Here is a 17,529-nt window from a genome sequence, read left to right as displayed (position 1 = left end):
TTGCTGCAGTTGGCAGCTCCAGAACCAGGGTACATCCATGCCCACCTGTCTGTACCATTTTATATTTAAATACGTGCCTAGGTTTGTACTGAAGAATAATCCCACTGACTTCAACAGAGCTAGGCCACATACTTTGGTTTGGTTGAATTTAGATCAGCAGAGAAAAAGTAAGTCTTCTGATAATTAAATGAAGGGTTTCCTTTCCAACAACCTTCTCCCGTGAAAGGCAAGTTATTCCAATGTGGGTGCAACTGTGTTTTGTCTGGTACAACAGTGCATCATATAATGCAACAACTCTTTAATATCTTTAGTCCCCTCATGGTTTGAGGGAGAGGCCACCTGATGCTGACAATTCCACTTAGCCAAGTTCTGTGTACGTCAGCTAAAGGTGCACCACCGTGTTCGGTGAACATCTTCCTCCTGATTTTTTAGCTTTCAAACCCACTCAAGGGCTTTTCACAAAAAAAAAAAAAAAAGTTTCTGTGTACATATTTCCAGGCATTGAAAAATTCCCTGGATTCACAGGTAGTTTACAGAACTAGATTATGCTTCTTACCTTTTAGTAGCAAGACGCCAGCATCTTGGATTTTATTTTGTGTCCCTGCGGTGTGAATTCAGTTTGTGCTTATAAGGAGCAGTTAGTGATGGCTTTTAACTTAAATGAGAATGCAGGCCAATTGGATAGGAAACCATTTATGTTTTAATGAAAAATACCCTGCACAAGGTCTTAGAGGTAGAGCAGCAGAAAAACCAGAGGAGGGATGTCAGTTCCATGTGCATCTCAGAGTTCAGCATTCCTCGGGGACATCTCCAGCCCTCTCGGCTTGGTGTCTGGAACAACAATTGTGTCATGATTTGACTAAAGCACCAGCTCACCTCAGCTGCAGATGCAGCAGGCTGATTAATGTCGTGTGCAGACCCACAGCTAGCAGGGGGTGAGGAGTCAGGCTGTCCTTGTGAGGATTACCTTAGCATTACACACGGGCACAGGTGCTGAGGTGACCTTGGAGGCTCTGGTGCCCGGACCAGGGAGAAGAAAGTGCTCTCTGCCAAGCCTCACAAATCCCTGTGCATGTGCCAGGGGTAGGGGGGCAGCCCAAGGTGAAGTTTATTGTTTAAATTTGCTTTAGGTTACACCCTGGAAGTATAAAAATACCGCCTTCCATGCTGGAGTATTACATGTGCAAGGGTTAATAGATGTGTTATCCTCATGTTTCAGAGTTAAGCAAGGCAGCATTTTGATGATTCTGTACTTTTTTTTTTTTTTTCACCTCTGTCTCTGCTTTCTTTAATCTGTGACTGGCTAAAATGATTTCTGCATGCTTGTTTGGATGACCACCCTAAAAAAATCAGGCATATTTTCAGGTTTGCTTTGCAGCATTTCTTTCATCTCTGGCCTGTAGGGTTGATATTTCACCATTGGTTTTATTGAGGTTTTTTGTCCATTTCAATCTTTTAAGCATTTGTAATGGATTATAGTAAAATAGGTAGAAAATGCAGGAAACACACCTACTACAACAAGGGTATTAGAAAAGATCCAGTTGTATTGATTGCACTTTTCTAGGTAAGTTGTGTGAATTACAACTCTTAAGGTGCAAGATTTTTGGAAAAGGTCCCAGTGAGGCAGGAACTGAAGGACACTGGCATCTCCCTAGGCATTTTCAGAAGATGCTTCTGACACAGAAATGGTTTGCCCTGGTAGCAGAGAGCCTGTCACAGTGGCTAATGTTGTCACAGCTTTCAAACCACATCAAAACTGTGCAGTCCTGGGTGCTGCTGGGGAGCATCTGGCAATTCTAGCCTTTGTGGTGTTAGGAGGAAGTGGGATTTGCTGAGAGTGCCTCCAAATACCTGTCTGAGGTCTGTGACTTTGGGAGACTCAGGATTTCTTCCCTGGATGCACCGCTTTGACTTGACCTGCTCTGTGCAGTACTCGAGGTGCAAATAAGAACTTGTGGCTTCTTCAAATGGGCTGCTGGACCTAACAAAGGCTCTCATCCATGTGGACGGGCAGAGCTGAACTGCACTCTTGGGTGGGAAAGGAAGGGAGTCATTTGCTTGTGGTAAAGGATATAGTATAAAAGGAGATGTGTGGGGAAAAATGGAAGTGTCTTGTGGTGCCTCAGTGTCTGGCATAGACCATGCCAAGAACAGTTTTCCCAGGTAGAATTGTGTCTCAGAAAGGCTCTTACTGATCTTTGTGTCTTGGTCTCAGCAGATCAAGAAGTGTTTTTCCACAATGGGCAAAAATTAAATGTCCACAAGTGCTTACATGTGTGGCAGAGCAAAACCACACAGAGGTCAGGCGTGTGTGCAGTGTGTTACTTCTCCTCTGCAGCACCCACAGCAGCTTCAGGGAAGCAGCCCAAATTCACATCCCTAGAGGCAAAACTTACTGAGGAGTAGGATGAGCAAGATAGTGTTGAATGAAGAGGTGGCGGATTTACTAGAGTAACACTTGCTAAACTTAATGGGATTTGCAGGCAAAATTATGGACTGGCTTGGGTTGGAACAGCCCTTTAAAGAGCATCCAGTCCCACACCCTGCTATGGGCAGGGTCCCCTTCCACTATCCATCCATAGCTATACTTCTGTACAGAACATCAGCAGTATTTGCCTCCAGAACAATTACCCTCTGAAAATATTTATCTCTGTGTCATGACTAGTCTGTGTGCTGTAGTGTGTTTATACATTTGTGCCATGTTTAAGGTGTCAAAAATCCAGATGTAAACTGACCTGATGGCATTTACTGCTTGCATTCTGGTGTTCCCCAACACATCAGCTTGATGGTATTTTACCACACAATAAATAAACCCCCAGCAATAAGAAAAACAAAGTGGACTTTTTTTCATTCACGGGAAGAGGCGAAAAAATTGTGTCAGGAACCATTCCATATAAAACTGAGGTAAAGGTTAACTATTGAGAAGTGTGTCAGAGAAATGTATTTGCAGGACTTAGGTGTGGGTAATAGGGAATGTGTGAGCAATTTTGAGTTCAGACTGATGCTGAACAGAGTAAGTCTGAGAGTGAAGAAATCAAGTGAGCAGAGATCAGAACCAAAATTAAGCAAAATCCCTTTTCTTTTATTATGTAGTTCAGGAGGAGTCAGAAAGACATTCTGTTGATTTCTTGCTTAAGATAATCCCTGCTAAGGAATTAATGCTCTGAGCAGATGGTGCTGTCTCATTTCCAGCAAAAGAATCAAGTGAGATAGTTCATGCAATTATTTTCAATGGCTTGTGCGGTGATCTTCTTAATTTGTGAGAAAATGTTTCATCTTTTGTCAGAGCAGGCTGTGTTCACATGGAGCTTGGCTTTCAGGAATGTCATTCCCTGAGCTGCCAGTGACTTCACTCATATTACAAGGTGTTCAACACTTCTGCAAATGAGGCCCCAAGCACTTTGTATAAAAGATTAGGATGAGCATGATACACCTATGCAGTTAGGATGCAGGACTTAATCCATGAGGCATCATGATCTATTACAAGAATCACATGTTAAAACCGTGTGTTTTCTAAAATTTGTACTAACAGTTCCAAAATTAATGATGGCCTTGGGTGGGGATTTTGATTTTGCTTTCAAGCCACTTCAGTCCTGAGCTTTGCAGTTTTGGTTTGGAATTTAAAATCCTTAGTCTTTTCATTTGTTGAAATAGAGAAGCAGGAAGTAGTAACCCTTGTTACCCTTACTTGTAGAGATGCTTTAAGACCTTGCAGTGTCGCTTTTCTTTTCAGCAGCTGCATTTTCCCAGTTATTTGATGAGAAAATCCTTTTGCTTCTGTGGGATGAGAGGTGCAGCAGAGAGGACTGGAGTAGGGTCACTGTGGTCCCTTCTTGCCCTGGCAGGTCTGAGCTCACGGGCTGTGCTGTCTTTTTGCAGATCCCATGATGTTTCCTGACAGCAGTGCTCCAGAGAAACGCTTTCCGTGTGAGTTCTGTGGCCGATCCTTCACCGAGGGCTCCGAGTGGGAGAGGCATGTGCTGAGGCATGGCATGTAAGTTGGTTTGTGTTCCCTTGCCAAGCAGCCAGAGGTGTCAGTAAATCTCTGTGTGCTCCCCCCTCCTCATCCCTGCCCTCCAAAAATGCTGCAGTAGATGCCAACACAGTTCTGTGAAGACCAAATTTGTCTTTGGATAGTCATCAAATGTCTCTGCATGCTTTCTGACCCTACAGGTGGCTGTAAACTGTAGGGTTTAATGTGATTCTAAAACTTAAGATTGTCCCTAGGTGAATGCCTGTTGGCCAGGATTAACTTCCCTTAAGTGATTTTAAAAGAAAATTTCTCCTCTACGCCAATTTGCACACTGTGGGATGATAGGCATCACAGATAGGAATCCTCTGGAGCAATCTGTTTCCTTCTTTTGATGTAGCAGAGACCTCTTTTCTAGCCAGTTTGTTCAAAGAATAGATTCCACTCCAGACTACTGACATGTGGGAAACATCTGAATATGGTATTGTGGGTTAAGATGGGATAAGAGATGATGGGATAAGAAAATATAACTTCTCTTACGCTTAAGAGAATGTAAGTCTGAACATAAGTACTTGAAATGCTGCAGCCTATGAAAAGTTTTCTTGGATTTTATTAACCTTGGGAAAAGCACTCCTTTCCTGTGCTTTTGCTTGGTGCCTCCCAAGTCTTGTTTACAAGGGACTCGGGGGGAGATGGAATAAACTCCAAGCGTCGCAGTTTGAGTCCTCCCTTCTGATCCCAAATCCGTCCCAGCGCAGAACAAACAGAGGTTCGGTTTCAGGGCTAGAATGTCCCGCCAGGCGACTTCAAAGGCTGCCTCTCTGGGGAGGGATCAGCTGCTGTGCCCCGTGTGGCGGGCACGGGCTGGCCTGGCTGTGCCCCGTGTCCGACCGCCTCGCTTCCCGCAGGGCGCTGAGCGAGAGCAAGCACCGGAGCGGCGAGGACAGCCAGCCCAAGGAGGACGGGGAGGAGACGCCCAGCACGCTGCCCGAGGAGAAGGAGGGCATCGAGACCATGGTGGTGGACTACTCCCACGGCGGGGAAACAGCCGTCAGCATGGTGCCTGCTGACCAACCTCTCCTCGACACCCCGGAGGCCAAAAGCGAATAAGAGCAAGCGTTCGGTGTGGTTATAATCGACAGTACTTGAACAGTGATGAGCGGGGCGGGGCGGGGCAGGGAGGGCAGAAGGAAGAAATAAAGCTGCTTTTAGGACTGAATGATCTATTTTCAAAGCACTGGTACCTGTGTGAGTGTGTGTATATTAAAGTTATTTAAGTGATGGAATAAGTGGCTCCCATTACATCACTGCATCTTTGTTTTCCTCCTGGATCTGACGATGGGAAGTTACGTTCATCTTTGGACTAATGAAGCAACTCCCCGTGTTTTTCCTACATTACACATCGTGCTTTGCAGTGGAGACTTCGATTGTTTTATGAGTGGAAGCGTCGTGAGCGTGGAAGAAGTGGTAGGGGGACAACTTTCGGGCGCACAAGTTTGTGTGCGTTTTTCTAGTTTTAATACGTAACGCTTTTCCAGACTGAAAGCAACTGCTTTAGAAAAGAAAAAAAACAAAAAAAAAGAGAAAAAAAAAAGAAAAAACAAAACTACCACAGGGAAAAAAAAAAAAAGGAAAACGGAAAAAAAAAAAAAACAACAAACAAAAAACAACAAACCAGAAACTGCTTTGCTTAAAACAGTCACCTGTTTCCTAGTACCTCAGAATTAACCAAGGGAGATCTCTGCATTTGTCAGTACTACCTGTTGTTGTTGTGGTTAAATGTAGAGAGACTGCTGGGCAAGGTGGTGAATGGAGGAAGAAAAAAAAAAGTTTTAAAGAAAGGAAAAACAAATTGTGCTTAAAATCCCAGTGTGGGTTTTATTTCTTAAAATACTGTGATTTTTTTAATTATTTTAGTAAAAAAAAAAAACAAAAAAAAGAGAGAGATACTTTAATTCCTAGATAACTGTTTGTGAATTGTCATACTTTATTCCAGGTAAGCTGTTTGTTAGTATTCAGTTATAATTTTAGTATTTGGTAGATTTCATGTGACTGATTGTGCGGTTTTGTTTGCCACACATTTTGTTTTCTATCAGCCTGAGGTGTTACAAATACAGCACAATTAAGTTTCTCATGTAAAAATGAGTATTTCTTTTCAAGTGGGGGACAGGGCAAGGAGACTAGATCTTGTGAATAGAACCTTTTTTTGTTGTTGTCGTCGTCCTCGTCGTTGTCCTCGTTAATTTTAAACATATGGAGATAACAAAGAAGTTTTAACTTTAAAAAAAAAAAAGACTAAAGAACCAAACTTACAGCACAGCTATGCAGCTCATGGGCCAAACACATGGGTCCTCATAACCGTTCTGTTGCTTGTCATATTAACATCGATCAGTCTCACAACTGTAACTTTTCGTTGAGATTGGCTGCCTTTTTTTTTTCCTTTTTTTTTTTTTTTTTTTAAATTAAATTCTGTCTGTGGTTTGTGCGTGGGTTTTTAGTTGGTTTTTTTTTTTTTGGTTGTTTTTTTGTTTGTATTTCTGTTTTGTTTCGGTGTGGCGGGAGGGAGGGGTGTCTGTTAACACATCTTTTTGCAAGTGGAGGTGAGATGGTTACACACCACATTGAGCCTGGAGAACTACTTTTAACTCGATTCAGTGGATGGAGTTGCTGAGTTTTTTTTCCCCTCCTCCTTAGCATTTTAGCATGAGGGGAGCAGTGTAGAATCGATAGGAACCTGCATACCTTAAGTGGCTGATCCTGCACCTACTCTGTAGGTACAAAGCCTATTTAAACTCAATTTGGGGATTTTGCCTGCGTGGCCAATACAGGATCTGGTGCCCACGGTATGTTCTGATTGTGAACAAAAAAAAGAGGAAAAAAAATTAAAATTATTAAAAAAAAAAAAAAAAAAAAAAAGAAAAACGAGAAAAGAAAAAAAAAACGGAAAAAAAAAGTTTCTTTCCAAAAAGTAGAAAGTACTTGACTGAAACCTAGTTTTAGAAATGCATGTGTCTTCGTTTGGTTTTTTTGTTTTTTGGGGGGGATCTGGGGGAGGGGGAGGGGGGAAAATAGGAAGCTCTCCAGGAAATTGTGTCCTGGAGAGCTTCACTTAAAAGCGATGGCAAAAATGTTGCATTTGTGGAATAAGTGCTACTTGAGAAGCATGGTGTTTTGCTTTTGGGGATTCATCAATTGTATGTTAGGGGGATTATTTCGATTTTTCTGTTGGTTTTTTGTTTTGTTTTGTTTTGCTTTGTTTTGTTTTGGTTTCTTTTTTTTTTAATAGGGAGGGAACATCATAGAAAAGACACATTGGAGGGACAAGTATAAATACACATTTTGTGTCTGTATTTGTTTCTTAATTGGCCTCATTTCAAATATATTTAAACAGTTCCATACCTGGATTGGGTGTTTGTAATGGTTACCAAAAAGGAAAAAGAAAAAAAAAAAAAAAAAAAAAGAAACAATGATTGTGACATGCTTTTATCACTACTTAATTTTTCAAATAACATGTAAATATTGTAATCCATTGGATTTTGTTTTGCTAACCTGTAATAAAAAAAATATGGGACCATTATCCTTTTAACAAGCTTAGAATGTCATATTTTTTTCCTTTTTTTCTTTTCCCAAAAATGTATACCTGATATATTGTGGACACACATTTTAGGTGCATTATTATGATTCTGTTGACTGTAATGACATAGAATTGAAAATAACATTTTTTTCATTGTTTAATTTATACAGAGGACTTTTTCAGAGTTTGACAGAAGGAAATAATAGCAAAATGCTAACCCATTGGCTTCAGCACTCGGTATTTCCTGATTTTAAAATTACTGCTTACTGATGGGGGATAGGAAGGGGATACTGAACTGTTGCACTGACGGGTTTGTTTTTTTTAAAAAAAAAAAAAACAATGAAAATTAATAAAAACTTTTTAAGAGTGTTTGCTCGTCTTGTGTGGTTTTTGTATTTATATTACTCTGGAGATGGGTCCGTACAAGTTAATGGTTTTGCACTTGGCAGCCCTGGGTCGGAGCTTTTTTACCTCCTGCAGCTTTTCCCCCAGTGTTTCACAGGGAATTTTTGATCTGCAGGTTATGGGGAGTGACTTGCCTTAGCTCACACAGGTCTGGGGTCTACAACATCCCCCAAAAATGCCTCGAATGTGCCCCAGCCCAACATCCATTAGAGGTCAGGGGCACACTGCCTAGCTCTGCTGGCTCCTCGTGAACCCAAACACAGAAATGAGGAAATTTTACAGGCTATATGGAGAGGTCAAATTAGATGGAGACAGGCTGGTATTTGTATTGCCAACTCAGCCCTGGCATAAGCTGTTGCAATATTGCATTCCCTGGTATCTGCTGACCTGCTGGATCCAGCACTGAGGCTGTTCTCATCTGGAGGTGGATGTATCTCCACATTCTCCTGCAAAAAACCCAAAGTGATGCTTGTGATATTGTCACAGACTCTTCCTTTGCTAAATACAGGTTTTTAAATGCATGTTGGTAAGATGTCAGAAGGTTGTTGGTTTTTTGCGGTTTTTTTCCCCTGTCTGGTTGTGTTTTAATCAGATCCTGCTCCCAGTTTAAACAGCTTTTTTGGTGGTACTGGAGTTGGATCTCAAAGGAATGTGTATGCTGTGAAACAGCATGAAACCTTTGATCACCTGATAGCTTTACATGCTCATGCCTTTTTCCTAGGAGTCAAGAAGGAGAGAAATATTTCCCTGTTAAGATGCTTATTTCCTTTACCTGTGATTACAGGGAAAAGGTAGAAATTATGCATTTTGGTAGTATCAGACACTACCTTTTTTCAGGAATCTCTGGAAACATTTATTCAGAAAGACCTACAAGTAATTTGCACATTATGTGTTCTAGCTCAGAGCTTACCTGCACTTTCACTAAATTATAAGAGGAAAGTGCTGCTCAGTGATATATCACTAATAAGAATTACATCACTGATGAAATAATGGAAGATCTTGGGGTGAGTTCTAGATTCCTGCAGCTGCATTTTCCCACCCAGCTTAGTGTCAGGATTGTGTGAGTTTGAAAAAAAGTATTTGATTTCCATCTTTAGGTATCAGGCTGGATGTGACTGGATCATACAATCATAGAATGGTTGTGGTTGGAAGGAACCATAGAGATAATTTTGTTCCAACCTTCCACTATCCCAGGTTGTTCCAAGCCCTGTCCAGCTTGGCCTTGAGGGATGGGGCACCCACAGCTTCTCTGGGAAAACTGTGCCTCCATCCTCACAGCCAGGACCTTTTTCCTAAAATCTCATCTAAACCCATTCTCTTTGATTTTAATGCACTCCCTCTTGTCCTGTGACTACAGTGACAATCTCACCCTGTCTTTCCTCAAGCTCCCTGGGTCACCTGTGTTGAGGACCCTGTGCTGAGCTGAAATCACAGGAGTGGGAGGGAAGAAACAAAGGGAATGGTGACTAAAAATGATCCTTTACTCACATTATTATCCCTCCGCCTCGATGGGCAAGTCCCTTTCTTTCAGGGGATGTCTGTGCTGTGGGACAAGTGGGGTTTTGCACACACTGTGTTCCCAGGCTCATTGTCCTCCCTTTGCTTATGAAGCCTGGGTAAATGTTTGCCTCATTATTGCTATCTTGGCTGCTGGCATTTTCTTCCAGCCTGGAGGTGCAGTGCCTGAATGCTCCCCGTGCAGAGCTCTTGCCTTTGTATCCACCCCAGAGCAAAGGTTTGGCAGGAGTTGCTATGGGAATAGCATCAGGCTGACATCTCCATCTCCTTTCCAAACATCCAGCCTCCCTGGAGGAGAGTTCAGCCTTAGAGGTTGTCCTGTGACTCAGGGACAGCACTGAAGCTTGGCAGAGTCACATACGAGTCTGGATCTGTGGGGTTTCCAGAGGAAAACCCCCTCTCTGGGAAGTGGGTGTGAAATCTTGGTACTCGTGGCCAGTTTATCTTCATGTGAACCTACACTGCAGAAGTCAGGCTCCAGGCTAGGAGGAAACGTCTCAGCACAACTGCTGGTGTCCAGCTCAGTGGAAGCTGGCCCAAGTTTCTGCTCTCTTCCTCACCCTGAAGTCTTCCTTCAGTGTTTTTCTGAGAACACAGGACTTTTGCTCCATGAGAGTCAGCCGCCTGGCTCCGAAGCAAGGAGGTCACAACCACCACTGGAGATCACAAACGCCAGCAATAATCCTTCTTTTGGCAAGAGGCTGAAGCTCTTGATCTCCAGATCTCCCTCCTGAGCCTGTCTCCCAATTCCTACTTATTTGGTGCTCTCTAAACCCTTGACATCTTCAGCTTGTCTCTTTTTGGAAGCCCACGTTTTTTGGTGGAGTGTGAGCTAATGTGAGGGTGTGCTCACTGACTCACAGCTCTTCTCTGAGCAGCATTTCTGGCTTCCTGTGTCTCATAATTTCTAACCAAAAGGCAAATCTAAAGGCAGGAGCAAAAAAAGCCAAGACCTAAATGTATGCTCAGTGACATTACATGTAACTGAGACAGTGATTTCTTCAAAGTGGATTTTATCAGATTTTCTCTTTAGGTTTGTAGGCATCGCTGCCAAGGGACAGTGGACAAGGCCTCTTAACATGTAGGAAATTATTATTACAGAGGAGGAGATACAGATCTCTATTTCAGATTTAATTCATTCCAGCTTGGGTCCTACAATCCTTTCTCTTCAGCACTCACACAGTAAGCTGCAAATCAAGCTAAACACCCAAAATGGTGCCAGTGTGGGGAGATTTTGGGGTTTGCTTTGCTCTTCTGGTTGAGCCAGTGTTCTCCCTTTTTACAGCGGAAGGAACCTAAGCAAAGTCCTGTCAGCTTGCAAAAAACTGAGAAAAAGGGCTCAAAAATAAGCAAATTAAAATAAATTCTCATGCAATGCGCTGTATTTTGTAGCAACAGATGGACTGTGCAGCTAAGACCAGGTAGCAGAACTGACTTTCCTTTTGCTGCATTTGAGATCTGTTTTGTTCCAGCAGAATGTGGATATTGATCAGATCAGGTGTGTTCCCTCTCTGGCTCAATGTCTTGACTCCCAAGGAGAAAAAAGAAAGTCCTGCCGGGAGCAGGAAGGGACTAATCTGTCCCTAATGAAAGTCTCACCTTAATCCATTCTGACAAAAGCTTTATCCACAGAAGTAGAAGTCCTACCTCTTTGACATTAATTTTGTGTTCTGATTATATAAGTTACAGTACTTTTGCTACTAATTCAATTCTAGATTTGACTAAACACCTAGTTTTTCTGATGAGAACTGAGAGGTAAAATATTATTGTGTTAAAAATTTTTGCTATTTTAATATCCCAAAAATAAATGTTTCCTAAAAGTTAGTTGTGTGAGCTGTGTCACTCTGACGTTTTTCATAAAATGCATTTTTCATAAAATAATCAGTGAAGAATTGCAATTGATTAATTTCAGCTAGTGTGCTTAGGAAAAAAAATGAAGTCAGGTGCTGGAATGGGAGGAGACACGCTTTCCTTCTCAAATAATTTCCCTCTTTGAATATTTGGTGTAACAGCAAATATGCCTCAACTCGATTCTTGAATTCTCTGTGGAGTTTACACTTCTGTTAATGAAGAGCTTAGCTCAGTCTAGCCAAATGTACATGCATGACTTCCAAATCTAAGTGAAATGTGTCTCCCTGCAGCTGTTCTGTTGTGCTCTCAGCAGCATTTAGAGAGAGGCGGGTATTCACCAGCAATGCCTCAAATTAATTTAGCTCGTGCTGAAAATGTTGGACTCAAATTTAAAGTTTTGTCTGCAACTGAAGAAAACTGTATTGAGCTACTGTGCCAAATACTGCTTCAGGTCCTTGTGGAATCATTTTGACCAAAGTCACTGCAGGCTTCTAGCAGAGATGCTGCAGTTAAAGGAATTTTAAACCATTGAAGGTAGTTTTTGTCTGTAAGAACCAACAGATAATTAGCGGGCAAGCTCTGTATAACACTAGGCTTTTGATGTGTTTTTTTCAGGGAAAAAAACCCATATTTTCCTCTGCTTAGACTGCTCAGGACTTCAGGCACGTGATTGTTGAAGCCACATGATCTGAGTAAAAATAGTCCTTCAGGAGTGGAAGGGGTTTGGTTTCTCGTAGGTAAATAAATATCCACCACTCCAAACATGCTGCCTGCAGAAAGGCACGAGGCCTTTGAGATGTTTTGCTGCAGCTGCAGAGTATTTCTTGCTAATGCCACAAAAATACCCTCCAGGAAAAGAGGTTACAAAATGGTGTTTTCTTCTCCCTGTTCCTCAGCTGCTCCTGTAAGCTCCTCTTCCTCCTTTCCTTCACGGGATTGCTCTGGAAGCCAGGGGGTAAATGCTGGCAAGGATGTGGCTGGTAGGAGCTGGGCTGTTTAAGGAGATGTTATTATGGTTGTTGGTTGAGGTGCTGCAAACAGGACTTATGTTTCTTCAGCTCAGTGGCAGGAAAAGGATTTTTGGGGGTCAACAGTTTTAAATGTGACTGATCCCTCCCTGAGGAACAGGTTGTGCTTCTGTGCTGTTAACCAAAAGCAGGAAGGGCAGGTGGTCAGGTGTTGATACCATATCCCATACAAATGACTCAATGAACAGCAGCAACACCATATCCCATACAAATGACTCAATGAACAGCAGCAACAAGAGTATAATTATATTCTTAACACCAGATTAAATGTATGTTGTTATTTAATCCATTTAAAAGTTCATGTTTAGCAATTAGGACCTTGTTCTGCAGGGTTTCATGCTGTAACCTAGATTTCTTTCCATGTAATTTAATTGGAAAGCTGACAAGGAGATTTTTTTTCCCTCCCATTAATTTATATCAAGTGGATGCTGTCGCTGAGTCAGTGGGGTGTTCCTGGGAGAGCCTTAGAAGGAGAGAATTCACCTGGATTTTGCCTGGGGGGGGGGGGGGGGAAATGGTAGACCCTCTCCTCATTGTGATCCTTGAGAGAAAATTCTGTGATTATACACTGTGAATTCAAATAGAGGCATGATCATGTCCCTTCAAAGCCAGCAGTGGAGAACTGATGTGCTAACAGGTGGCTAAAGTGCTCAGGGAAGAGCTAACCACTTCATTTTCCATGCAAAATTGGAACCTTGAGCAAGACAAGTTTCCAAGATTTCTCGGTTAAAATGTCTACATTAAATTTCAGAGAGCCCCCACCCTGAAATGAACACCAGCAAATGCTGTAAATGAAATATCAAGGATGTAATGCAGCTGGACTGTTCTCCAGTACTCAGGTGAGCTTCTGCTTTGTGGGAGTTTACTAATTCTGTGTTAATTCGTATTTTCTGCAAAGACCAGGAACTCCATGCCATGGCTGGTTCTCATGCACACAAATGTGGTCTGCCTTTTTATCAAGGTAAAGTATCTCAAACTTTGCCATTATACTTTTTTCTTTTTTACTTTTATTTTTTTTTCAATGTCTAATCTGAAAGCTAATGATGGAAAAGGGAAAACAAAAGCAGAGAGTTATGATATAGGCTTGCTTCCTGGTTTCTTCCTCTCTTTGGAGTTGTCTGTAGGTTGACACAGTGGTTTTCCACACAAATCTCAAGGCAGAGGATGAGTTTGAGCTTTTGGAGCTTGAGCTGGGTGTGGGTTGAATCCTCTCAGGTCCAAACTGAGCAAGATCTTTGGAGACATCAGGATGTGAGCACCTGAATCCTGATCAAAATTTGTGGCTCAGATCCATGTCTAATTTGAAAATCTAAATTGATGGTCCCCGAACAACCTGTCAGTACAGCTGTTTCACTGCTGGACTGCTTTGCTCTGCACCAGGTTTTCCAGATTGTCTTTAGCTGGCTCTGTGCAGTGGGGAACCGTGTTTTCCCCTTCAACAGCAGGCTCCTAGCACTGCTTTGGTTAGTCCAGGTTGTCTCCACGTTCAGGCTGGGGTGTATTTCTTCTAAAGGTAGTGATAGTCCCCTCTTGATTAACTTTACTGTGTCAGGAATAACAGCCACCAAACCAAACCTATAACATTTGAGTCTCTCAAAGCAGGAAGAGTTGTACAAACTTGCATTCAAAATCCTCAAACTTTTATTCCTGTTTACAGTCCAGTAACAGACAAGGGCTTAAACCTCCATATAAATATCTCCTATCACAATTTCAAGGTCCTTTTCGTGGAGGATCAGTTGCACTAGAGAGGCTTTTGTTGCTCATGAAGTATTTCAGTTATTTTTAATCTAATGTTTCTTTGCACCAGCAGTAGATAGAGTTTGAGCAGAAGTCTGTTAGCATTTCATCCTCTGCCACTAATGCTCTTTCAAAGAGAGTAATTAGGGGATGTAATGAGGAAAATGGAATAAGACAATAACCTATTTTGCATGACAATAGCATAAAGAAATGATGTCACACAAATATTTCTGTAGCGTTTCCTGTCATAAGAAGAGAGCAGAAACCTTGCGCAAAAAGTCTTACAGTATAAAGGACAAACAAGTTGTGTCTCACTGTTGGGGCAGAAAAGGTGTTTAACATCCCTTTTTGCCAGATGTGGAACTGGTAGAAGAGGGAATGTTGTTTTGAAGAATTCTATCATAACCCAAAAATTAATTCTGGTGAGTTGGGTCTTTGTCCATGGCCTTAGCCTGAAGACATTCACAAGTGGAAAGGATTTAGTCAAATATTTTCTCCAAATTATACCTTTGTGCATGAAAGGCACACACATTTCTTATTACTATTTTTATTTTTTTATGCTTATTTTTAATTTTTTTTTAATCTTTTAATCTGGCAGGGTACCATATATTAGGATTTACTATCTAGATGAGTAATTACTAGAATATTGTCAAATATTTTCAAGTCAAATCAAATACTGTCAAATAACTTAAGCAAATTTAGTGAGGGGATACCCTTTTTCTGAGGGGGAAGAAATTTCCAAATCTCCTTGGGGCCTGTTAAAAAACACTTCTGAAGAAAGGGAGGCATTTCTACCAATTTGGGGAAGAAGCAAACACTCATCTGTGTGTCTGGGGCCAGGAGATGACCCTCTCTTGTTGGAGTTCCAGTTTGACCAACCACATCCAGACTTACCCCATGGAATCAGGGTCTGTTTGGGTGTCCCGTCCTCATCACCTCCCTTTGCAAGCAGAGAAACCCTACAAGTCCCTGGGCTGCCCTTGGCAGGCTTGGAGCTGAGGTAAGGATGTTACCTGGCTTGGAAAATGGAGTTTGTGCTTCCAGAGCTCGTTGTGATGGGGAGGATGGTAACATTAGCTTGGGCAGCAGCAGATGGCTTTTTCAGGAAGATGTTCTGGGAACATGTTCAGGTTTTGCCTTTCATGTGGTGTGTGTGCACGCTGGCAGCTGACTTAGACTAAACAAAGGGTAATTCTGCGTTGTGGTTTCCTTCTGTGTCAACAGGCTGTGTGGTTGGGTGACGTTCCCAGTGGCACACATCAGAGATTATTTTCCTCCCTCTGGGATCCCTAGCAAGAATCCATCCTGACTGCAGGTCCTACCCCTTGCTCTGCCAGCCCTCACCCTGGGTTTCCTGCTTTTTCAGACTCCCGTTGTAATCTCCATCCCTCACTTCCCTCCTGGTGATGGTGGGGGCCTCCAGCCCTCCAGTTTTGGCTCCCCTCTCCCTGGCCTCTGCCAAAATCCCTCCTGCTGAAGTCACCCAGCACTGATCTCCTCTCCCAGCATGAGTAGCTTCGTGCAGGACCCTTTTCACTGCCCTGATGGGGCCAGCACAGTGTGAATTGCTGTTCACACCTCATTTTCAGGCCAGATTTCTAGGCACATTCTCCTGGAGGTGAGGGCTGCCGACCATGCCCAGGAGCATCTCTTCCCACTGCCCCTCCCCTGCCCTCTGGCTCTCTCAGGAATATCCTGTGTGGTGAGGTGATTCTGGAGTCAGGGGAATCTTTGTCCCCGACCTAAAATCACTGAACAGTAGCTGGAATCACCCAGCTCCCAGGACAGTACGAGCCCTGCCTGCTGAGGGATGGTTTCACATGGCTAATGTGGAGCTCAACAATGTTTTAGTGATAATTTGGTACTTAACTTTTAGCCTGTTAAGTACATGCTAATTAAATGTTTTAACATGCAGTACATGTTTTATGTATTAATAAGCAATAAGTGTACAAGTTACACTTTTTAAAATGTGATTTAGAACTAATTGCAGGGTGGTGAGATTTTCTCCTTTATATACCTATTAAACCCACATAACTGCTGTTTTTACAGTTGATGGGTGTTCAGTTAACATATAGTAATTGCTCTTTAAAGGCTTCAGTAAGTGTATGTTTGAGACAATTTACAATGTTAGGCAATTTCCCCGTACTATTCCTCGGAGGTTCAGGGAAGTTAATCACACCCAGCTCTGGATTTCACTGGGAGTCTGCCTGGACTCCCTCGCAAGCTGCATCCAGCCACGAGGGATTCCACTTTCAAGGATGATAAATGCACAGAGAAACACTTCACTGGCTATCACACAACTGTTTAGGTTGAAAAAAGTCCCTTTTAATATCATCAAGTCCAACCATTAACCCAGCGCTGCCAAGCCTGAGGTGCCACATCTGCATGTCCTTTAAATCTCTCCAAGGATGGTGACTCCGTCACTTCCCTGGACAGCCTGTTCTAATGCTTAATAGCCTTTTCAATTAAGAAATTCTTCCTAATATACAACTAAACCTCCCCTGGCCCAGCCTGAGGCTGTTCCCTCTGCTCCTGTCCCTGTTCCTGGAGCAGAGCCTGACCCCTCTGGCTGTCCCCTCCTGTCAGGAGCTGTGCAGAGCTCCAGGTCCCCCCTGAGCCTCCTTTCCTCCAGGCTGAGCCCCTTCCCAGCTCCCTCAGCTGCTCCTGATGAGATCTGTGCTCCAGCACTTCACTGCACAGCATCCCGAGAGCAGCTGTGATGCAGGGACACGTTGTTAGAAAAACAAATCAGGAGGGGCATCACTCAGTGTTTCCTGGTTTATCCTGCAAAGCCACAGAGGAAAACTGCCATCTGTCCTCTTTTCTCTTGGTGGATCACGCAGTCCCCTCTGTGTTTGCCTGCAGAGTGAGGCCAGGGATGCTGTGAGCCCTGGTCCCTGCTGCTGCACTCGCTGTCAGCTGGGGCAGATCCCTCTGTGTCCCTCTGGGTGTGACACTGCCTGCCTTCACTCTGGGAATAGTGCTCATCCCGGCAGGAAGCTGTTCAAACACATATTTAAGACAGATTTAAAACCAGACAAACAGCACCACCCTCCTGCCCCATTAATTTAGACATTTTGTGGGCAGGAGGGAACTGCTTCCTGAGGCAGCAAGGTGTACTTGCTGTTTAATTGACAGAGTCATCTGAAATCCAATCTACCAGGCAAAGCAAAGGAGGAATGTGATTTGAAAACTGTATGCCAGTGAGAGAGAGCGTGTGGAAAAGAAAGCAATTTTTTTTTTTTTTGTTCCACTTCATTCCTTTTGCATAATGTTGTATCCTTTTGACAAGGCAGCATAATAAAGCTTAACTCCCTCTCTGCTGTCCACCCTCCAAACGCTGACTTAAAAGAAAACAGCAAAGCTCTATCTTTAGTGTCAAATGAACAATGGGCTCTCTTCCAACAAGAAGAAATGAGCTGATTTTGAAAGAGTTCTGGAGAAAA

The 17,529-nt window shown here is 42.8% G+C and overlaps 1 protein-coding gene across 8 annotated transcripts in view; it reads left to right on the top strand.

Annotated features, from left to right (window-relative positions):
• Nucleotides 1–7,434, top strand: part of ZNF462 (zinc finger protein 462) — an 89,694-nt gene extending 82,260 nt beyond the window's left edge. For all 8 annotated transcript variants that reach the window (XM_021533996.3, XM_085567251.1, XM_021533998.4 and 5 more), the window contains 2 exons: nucleotides 3,880–3,994; nucleotides 4,879–7,434. In XM_021533996.3, the coding sequence (XP_021389671.2) occupies nucleotides 3,880–3,994; nucleotides 4,879–5,080 (317 nt within the window). In that variant the 3' untranslated portion in view covers nucleotides 5,081–7,434. The remainder of the gene's footprint in view (nucleotides 1–3,879; nucleotides 3,995–4,878) is intronic.
• Nucleotides 7,435–17,529: the final 10,095 nt, after the last annotated feature.

The sequence above is a fragment of the Lonchura striata genome, chromosome Z (genome assembly GCF_050655825.1).
Source record: "Lonchura striata isolate lonStrDom1 chromosome Z, ASM5065582v1, whole genome shotgun sequence".
NCBI lineage: Eukaryota > Metazoa > Chordata > Aves > Passeriformes > Estrildidae > Lonchura > Lonchura striata.
This window is presented reverse-complemented; position numbering and strand designations above follow the sequence as displayed.